Source organism: Dendrobium catenatum, unplaced genomic scaffold (genome assembly GCF_001605985.2).
Source record: "Dendrobium catenatum unplaced genomic scaffold, ASM160598v2 fragScaff_scaffold_1022, whole genome shotgun sequence".
Taxonomy (NCBI): domain Eukaryota; kingdom Viridiplantae; phylum Streptophyta; class Magnoliopsida; order Asparagales; family Orchidaceae; genus Dendrobium; species Dendrobium catenatum.
The window spans coordinates 2,156,358-2,164,239 of NW_021319484.1; the positions used below are offsets into that span (position 1 = coordinate 2,156,358).

At 35.1% G+C, this 7,882-nt stretch overlaps 1 protein-coding gene across 1 annotated transcript; it reads left to right on the top strand.

Moving 5' to 3' along the window:
- The first annotated feature begins 2,183 nt into the window (after nucleotides 1-2,183).
- LOC110107053 (zinc finger AN1 and C2H2 domain-containing stress-associated protein 16) lies at nucleotides 2,184-7,196 on the top strand. Its single transcript, XM_020837193.2, has 3 exons — nucleotides 2,184-2,518; nucleotides 3,883-4,628; nucleotides 6,734-7,196. The coding sequence occupies exons 1-3, from the start codon at nucleotides 2,420-2,422 to the stop codon at nucleotides 6,735-6,737; spliced, it is 849 nt and encodes a 282-aa protein (XP_020692852.1). The 5' UTR covers nucleotides 2,184-2,419; the 3' UTR covers nucleotides 6,738-7,196.
- Nucleotides 7,197-7,882: the final 686 nt, after the last annotated feature.

The following is a 7,882-nucleotide window of genomic DNA, read 5'->3' on the forward strand; positions in this document are numbered from 1 at the left end:
AGGCGATGGTCCGACGGAGGTGAGAGCCTCAAGTGGAGGTCTGGCAGAGCAACGACGTCAGGCGGTGGTCCGACGGTGGTGAGGGACTCAAGTGGTGGTCAGGCAGAAGTCCGGACCATAGGTGGTGGCCTGGTGGAGCATAAGGCCTTAAGTGATGGTCCGGCAGAGCAACGACATCAGGCGGTGGTCCGGCAGAGGTGAGGGCCTCAAGTGGTGGTCCTGCGAAGCAACGGTGTCAGGCGGTGGTCCGGCGGAGGTGATGTCCTCAAGTGGTGGTCCGGTGGAGCAACAACGTCAGCTGGTGGTTAGTTGGAGGTGAGGGACTCAAGTGATGGTCCGGCGAAGGTTCGACGATGGTCCGGCGAAACTCCGGCGGTGGTCGAGGAGAAGCTTCTTCCTTCTCTTCTTCTCTTCTTGCTTCCCCTCCTCTCAAGAGAAATGAGGGGTCTATTTATAGATTTTTGGAGTGGCATGACCCGTAAATAGGTTAGACATCAAGGGTAAATAGGGAGTGGTTGGATGGACGGCCGATACCAAATCCTTTGATCATGGACCTTTTGTCAGACATTAAGAGGTCTTAATGATTTTGGAATTTGGTGATCTTGGGCTCGTTGGATTCTTCTCGTCGAGCCGCTCGATTCGACTATAAGCTTGTCATGTTTGGAAACCGTTTGGTAACTCAAAATATGGTTTGAACCTCCAACAACACTTCTAACCCTTGATTTGGACCTGTTTAGACTCAGATTGGGTTGAATTTGGTGTCGTTGAGTTTGTATTTCCGAGATGCTCAGTTTGATTGTAAGTTTATTGAAATCGGAGCTCAGATGATCCCGAATTTAATTTTTGAAGTTTCCGGCTTGATTTTGCATCGAGATTCGTGTTTGATCAAGATAATTTTTTGATAACTTATCAATACATAACTTAATTTTTTAGCCATAAAGATCAAATATTAATAAAATAATATTTTATTTTATATCTAATAATTTATTTAGTATTTTCATTACATTTATCCTCTTAATAGTACAAAGAATGATACAAAATTTTGATACAACAATACACGACAAAATTTTCCAATAAAGAATTAAGTATTATTAAATGAGAGTTTTTAATAAGATATTTATTAAATAACAAGTAACCTTATTCTTTATATTTAATTATTTAATAATTTTTTATTTATATTTTTAATAAGAAAGCAAGAGAAGCTGACAAAGTAAAATATAAAAGATATGACATAATATTGAAGGTTTCAAAGGGTCAATAGTCATGTTGATGATAAATAAATAAATAAAAAAACTGTTAGGTTTATAGAATAAGGAAAATTGTTTGGTATTCTTTTGGAATTTGGTTAGGGTCAATGGTATATGGATAAATCTTTTGGTTCAAGTTGACCCGTTCAATAAATGGGTAGGATCCGGATTGGATTTGACTTGTTTATTAAATGGGTCGGATTTGAGTTTACTTGACAACCCATTTTAACTAAAAATAATATGTTTAATATCTTTTCCTTAATTTTGTTTTTTTGTTTTTAACATGAGTATAATTTTCGTTTTTTTAGATCAAATATTTTAAATTTTACAGGTAATAATTTATTAAAATTTTGTTTAAGTTATATATTTTTTTAATCAAAACTGGTTAATAGTTTAGGTTCAGGTCATTCGGGTTGCTAGCTAGTTAGGTTCATGTTAGAGTTTTTAACCTGTTTATTAAAAGGGTCAGGTTTGGATTGATTAGATTTGAGTTGGGCAAGGTCAATTTCGAGTCAGACACATCGACTCATTTTTACACCCATTAGGGTCAATATAAAAAATTAGGAACGATAAATCATCATAGATTATTGGAGACTATTGTATTAGTAGAGAGAGAGGAGTTAATGAAGCTTAATTGATGGTTCTAAATAATATCTATATTGTTTTTTATATCATATGCTTATTTATATGATGCTTTTAATTACTATATTAAAAAAATAATATAAATTTAATATTTGATTCGTTCATTTTTTATAAAATAAAAACTATACCAATAATAAGAAATCAAAAGAAAGTAAAAAATAAATAAATAATAACCCAATTTTTAATTTCATCCAAATAGTGCCCATTTCTTGTATTTTTAAATAAATAAATACATAAGAGTTATATTTTACAAATGAAATATTATTATAAGACAATACAAAATAATCTCGAAATTCTCGGTGCCGGTCTTCCACAGTCTCTCTCTCTCTTCTCTCTCTCTCTCTAAACTTCTCTGTTGCGACGCGCTTTGAAATTCAGAAATTCCACACTTTCACCTACTCCGCTTCTACCTCGAACTACTAGTGGTTGGACTTTGGGCGAGCGGCACCAGAGAAGGGGATTTGGATCGGAAGCCGTTCCTCTCTCTGCTGCCGCTGCCGCCGCCGCCGCTGCTGCTGCCGCGATCTTCGATGGGCACACCGGCGTTACCAAGTCTCGGCAAGCATTGTTGCGTCGAGGACTGCAAGCTCATTGATTTCCTTCCTTTCAACTGCGACCGATGCAATCAAGTACGCTCTCCTGCTCTTCTTCGATTGGCATGCATTCTTGGCAATCCGGTTATTGTTTGATTCGTTTGTTAGATTGAATAGGGTGATTTTTGGATTAACTGGAAGTTTAAGAAGTCAATTGTAGTTCGGAGTTGCTTGGATAATTGAATTCTGTTTGGCTTCAAAGGCTCCTAACCTATTTTCTAGTTTTTCTATATATTAGCATCTCAGTTGATTCTTGATTGATCTTTAGGAGTTTAGCTTGTTGTGCGATTTCTGGTAGAGCTATGCTGTTGGGAAATTCTAATTTTCCGTTCTTAAAGCTTTTTTTATTTGAACATGAGACTGGAAATTAGAAAAAAAAACATTGGGTGCTTTGACTTTCTTTTCTTTCTCTCTGTAATTCTTAAGTTATTGATCGACGGTTAGGTTTTCTGTTGGTCAAGAAAAGAAATTCTACAGAGATCTATTGTCAAATGCTCTGTGTTATTTAGATGTTTAGGGTTTATTGAGATGGTATGATCAAGTGCTGTGTGTTTGGTACTGTGTTGTTTTGCACCATTTTATGCGTTTTCTTTGGAGTTTTGATTGGGGACATTTAGATGCTAAGAAAATAGGATAATTTTTTTTTTTAAAATTTCCGAGTTAGAGATATCATTGGATCAAACAGCTGATATGTACTAATAGTATAAAATTATATAGCATATTTATCATATCAATGAGCTCCTTAGAAATTTTAGCTGAACATACAAGCTATCCAAATGCATTGGCTATTCTTGAAGCCCTTCAGGCAATGCAACTTGAGAACAGATCATTTTTTTAAAAGGTTATGCGTGCAAACCTAACCATCTTCACAGCCACTTCTTCTTTCCTGATCTTAGGTTTTCCTTCAATTTCAGTGAATCTATTAAATAAAACTGGGATTGCGCACTATCATGATGAATTGGTTATTATACAAGCGCTTGCAGGAACAACTAACATGGTGGAAGAGAGAACAAGCTTGAAGATAGTTATTTAGTTGTAGAGAAAACTTACCAAATAAGCTTTAAGGGTCTATAAATAGATTTTAAGGACATTCTAATCCTTATAATGAGTAATTCGAATCTTCTTAGTTATGGACACACATTAAAACCTCTTTAATTCTCTCCACTACGCGGCTGGGTCCAGCCGCACCTATGGGAGAGGAAGCAATAGAGCGAGTGGAACCCCTCTGGTTCGTGGCCGGTTCAGGGTAGACCGGCTGGGTCGCCGCCGCTCTATCAGTTTATTGTAGCCATTATGTAAACTAAAGCCAACTTCTGTTACTGATCAACTGTAATGTTTGAAGTTAATCTCTTTCTCACCATATGATTTATTCAGAACTAAGTTGTTGAAATGATGAGCAGGTATTCTGTCTGCAACACAAAAGTTACACAAAACATCCATGTCCACTTACCAATCAAATAGATGTGACTGTCCTTATATGTCCACTCTGTGCTCAACGAGTTCACCTTCATCCAAATGAAGACCCAAACATCACTTGGGATATTCACGTAAACTGTGAGTGTGACCCATCAAATTATCAGAACGCAACGAAGAAGAAACTCTGTCCAGTCCCCGGATGCAAAGAGCCATTGGCCTTCTCCAATACAATTCGATGCAAGGATTGCACACTCGAACACTGTCTCAGACACAGATTTGCACTCGACCATGAATGTTCTGGGCCGAAGAAATCTGAAACTGGCTTCTCATTCATAAGTGTTCTGAGGAGAAGTCTCAAGCGTGAGCTCACACCAATTCAATCCTCAAATGGCTCGGTGAAATGGTGCTTAAATCTGCGAAATTCAGCCCTGAATTTACGTGCCTCGGCTGAAGCTGGAATGCAGAAGCTAAGTGCTGCAACTAACCATGCTCTGCAGAAGGCAAAAGAGGGTTTTGGTGCTGGTGGCCAACTTGTGGAACACTGCCTTCAATGCCCGGCAAGATTTTCCAACGTGAATGCTCTCATAGATCATGTGGAGAAAGTGCATGAAGATGCTGTACAGAAAGCTTGCGCTGTAGTAACAATTGATATTTGCCCTCTCTGCAGCAAAGCATTCAGGGATCCTGTATTGCTGGTAGAACATGTTGAGAACCATGAGAATGCTACAAGGTAAATCTAATGTTGTTTTCATTATCATTTTCTATGCTATTTTGGCTACTTTTTGTAAGTTTTAGGAATCATTTGTATGGATCTCATTTCGATTCTACTTTGAGGTTTTGTTTGTAATAGTTTTTTTTACTAATTTTTAAAGTAATTTTTTAATTAGTCATTTTAGAAAGCAGTACGAAAGTTATCTCAATTGATAAGAGGCACCAATTTAGATTGATGAGTTGGGTTTGTATCTGTCTGGAAGTCGACTTGACGTGAACCTGACTCCAACCTATTCATTATATAGATCAAAATACTTTTGTTTGAACTAGATTTAACTTGAACTTGACCCGTTTAGCCTATTTATTCAGCCAAATTAAAATTTTAGTAAATTTTGTAAGTCCGAATTTATTAAATTTGAGGGTGCTAAATCTTGAAAATTAATAAAATAATACTTATATTAGTATAATAATTAATTATTAATTATTAAAATAATGAAATATTAAAAAAATGTATTAAATATCTAATTTCTAAATAAAGATTTTAGAAATTATATAATATCTCTGCCATTGCCTATCTATTTGAATAATTTCTCTTCGCTTTGGTTTGTCTATGCTCTTCCGAGAGCCTCCTCGCCTGCGGCCCTGTCTAGGGTTTGCTTATCCTAATCGCCATTTCTTCTTCGGTTTTGGCGTGAAGAATAGTTTAGAGAGATTTGCTAAAGGAGCTTCGTTGCCTTCTTCGACGACTTTGTTCCTTTTGGATCGGAAGTCACGACGGGAGCTCGCCGCGAAGGTAACGAATAACGATCAAATTTTCTCCCGTTTGCGAGCTTCTTCGGTTAAATCCCGTAAATTTGACGCAAAACGGAGAAGGAACGGGATTTAAGTTTCTGCAGGATTTAGGGCATCCAAACAGTCCGCAGAAGTTTTATCCATAAATCCATTAAATTCTTATCTAATTATGTATCTTATAAAAGCTGTGTCTCCCCCAAATTTGGGAAATTTTTTTCCCCTTCTCGCTTGAAATTCTAACTATACTCCTATTATAGTAATTTTAGCTCTGCGACTCATCTTCTTAGAAAATTGAGATTATCGAAGGCTATTCGAAGCGTTTCTTACTTGTTCTGCTTTCTCTTCCACATGCTTCTCCTTTCATGGTTTTGATTTAGTACTATCCTCTCTAATTCCTAAACTTTATTTATAATGGAAGTGTTCCTCACTCTCCTAAGCCTATACAAACTTCATCAGCACCGCATATTTCTTATGCATTTCCTTATGGAATGACACTCACAGTTATTTACATTAATGTAAGAGTAACAAAATGTAATAGAATAAATACTCTGAAGTTTTTTGAATTAGTGTAAGAGTTATGGATGAGGGTTTTTTTTTTATTATTTAGCTCGAAGTAAAATAAATGATATGTAAAGTTCAAAGACGATGGTGATCGGTGGCGGTTGACAATGGTGTTGGAGGCCAAAGGCGACGGACGGGTCATCAATAATGGGGTGGTGGTGGCGGCTAGCGGTGGGTTGTTGGTGTTTGTCGGCGGCGATGAGTCCTTGGCAGGTGGTGGCAGTAGTCCTCAGTGGTGGGTGGTGGCGTTAGTTGGCCGTAGGGGTGGTCGATAATGGGGGTGGTCGGCGGCAAGTGGTGGTTGCTGACATAAGCGGATCCACCAAGGACTCAGGATGGGCAAATATTTAAAGAGGATATTTTGGGTATTTTGCCCCCTCAAAAATATTTTTTGCCCTAATTTTATCAATCCTAAGCATCTTTGCCCATCTCTCACACAAATTTTTTTTTGCCCACTCTGAAAAAAGAAGTTGGATTCGCCCTTGGGTGCTGACAATGTTTCTTGATAGTGGTAAAAAAGGTTTTTTTGGCTTAAAATAGGGGGAGTTTAATTTCCTTAAAAATAAAATAAATTGCTTTAAATCATATTTAGATATTTAATTCTGCATTATGTTTTCATTCAAGCAAATGCTAATATTTTACTTCAAATCAAACTTACCCTACATTTGATCATCAGCATCTTAATATTTTAAAATAATTTGAATTACTCCTTTTGCTTGTATATATCCTGCTTTTCTTTTGATTATATGTATTTTAATAATTTTTTTGCAGCTGAATTATGTTGGTGTAGCCATCTGAAACATAGACCAAATTGCCTCAGAAATCATATTCAGCCAAAGGCTTAAGCAGAGCTGATTATTGGTAACATTTCTGCGATTTTTTTTTCCTCTGTGTGCTTTCTGCCAAGAGCTGTAGTTTTGTTTGCATCTCCAGAAGGAGATGGCTACATATTATTATAAATTGTTGGAATTTTAAATTGTGGAGGTCAAAATGGTCTTATAGTTAAACATTTAGGTTTTGTTTGGGACAACTTTCATACTACTTTTTAAAACGGTTTTTTAGTACAAACATTTCAAATTCAAGAAATTTTTGTGCTCGAAAGCTGTTTTAGAAAGAAAGAAGAAAGCTGTCTCAAACGAAACCTTAAGTTTCGTTTGGAACTGCTCTCTTACTGTTTTATGAAACAGCTTTGTAGTACAAAAAAATTTTTAAACGAAAAAATTGCTTCAAAAAATAGTACGAAATTCATTCCAAACCAAATCTTAATTTTGTTATTTTCCACTTTAGAGCATTATTGCCACAGAAATGTGTCTACAGCTTGAGCAAAATGGGTGTCTAATTACTCTTCTTAGTTTTTTCTTTAATATCATCTCTCTCTCTCTCTAACTAAAATATTCTTTTCACTAATGGTTGATAGTAAATTATTTTGGAAAAAAATGGGCAAAATGATTGTCAGAACCTCAAAGACTTGAATTTTTTTGAGATAAATATAATAGAAATTTTGATTATTTTTTCATTTAATATGCTTCTTTTGAAATTAATTTGTTAATTTTGAGACCCATTATTCTATTTTTTTTTCAATTACTTTAGTGTGATTGTAAGTGCCTGAAAGGTCTTTTGGCTGTTGTTCAGTTATCTAATGCATTATTAGGATCATTTTTTATTTTTAGTTTTTAATTTTTAATTTTTAATTCTAGAATACATTCATTTAATAAAAAAATTTATTATTTTTAAAAACTAAATAATTTTAAATGTAACATTTTTGTGTTGGCTATAAATCATATTAAATATTGTGTTAATATTACTTTATTTTTAAAAATTATATATTTTTTAATTTTTTATTTGATTTAAAAATTATAATGTACATATATAAATATGAAATTTAAGTTTAACATATGTGAATATATAAAAATTTCTTGA

Bases quoted from the DNA above. Each gene is read 5' to 3' on its own strand.
- LOC110107053 (XM_020837193.2), top strand. From the start codon at position 2,420: ATGGGCACACCGGCGTTACCAAGTCTCGGCAAGCATTGTTGCGTCGAG. The intron at 2,519-3,882 runs GTACGCTCTCCT...AATGATGAGCAG, and splicing joins ACTGCGACCGATGCAATCAA to GTATTCTGTCTGCAACACAA.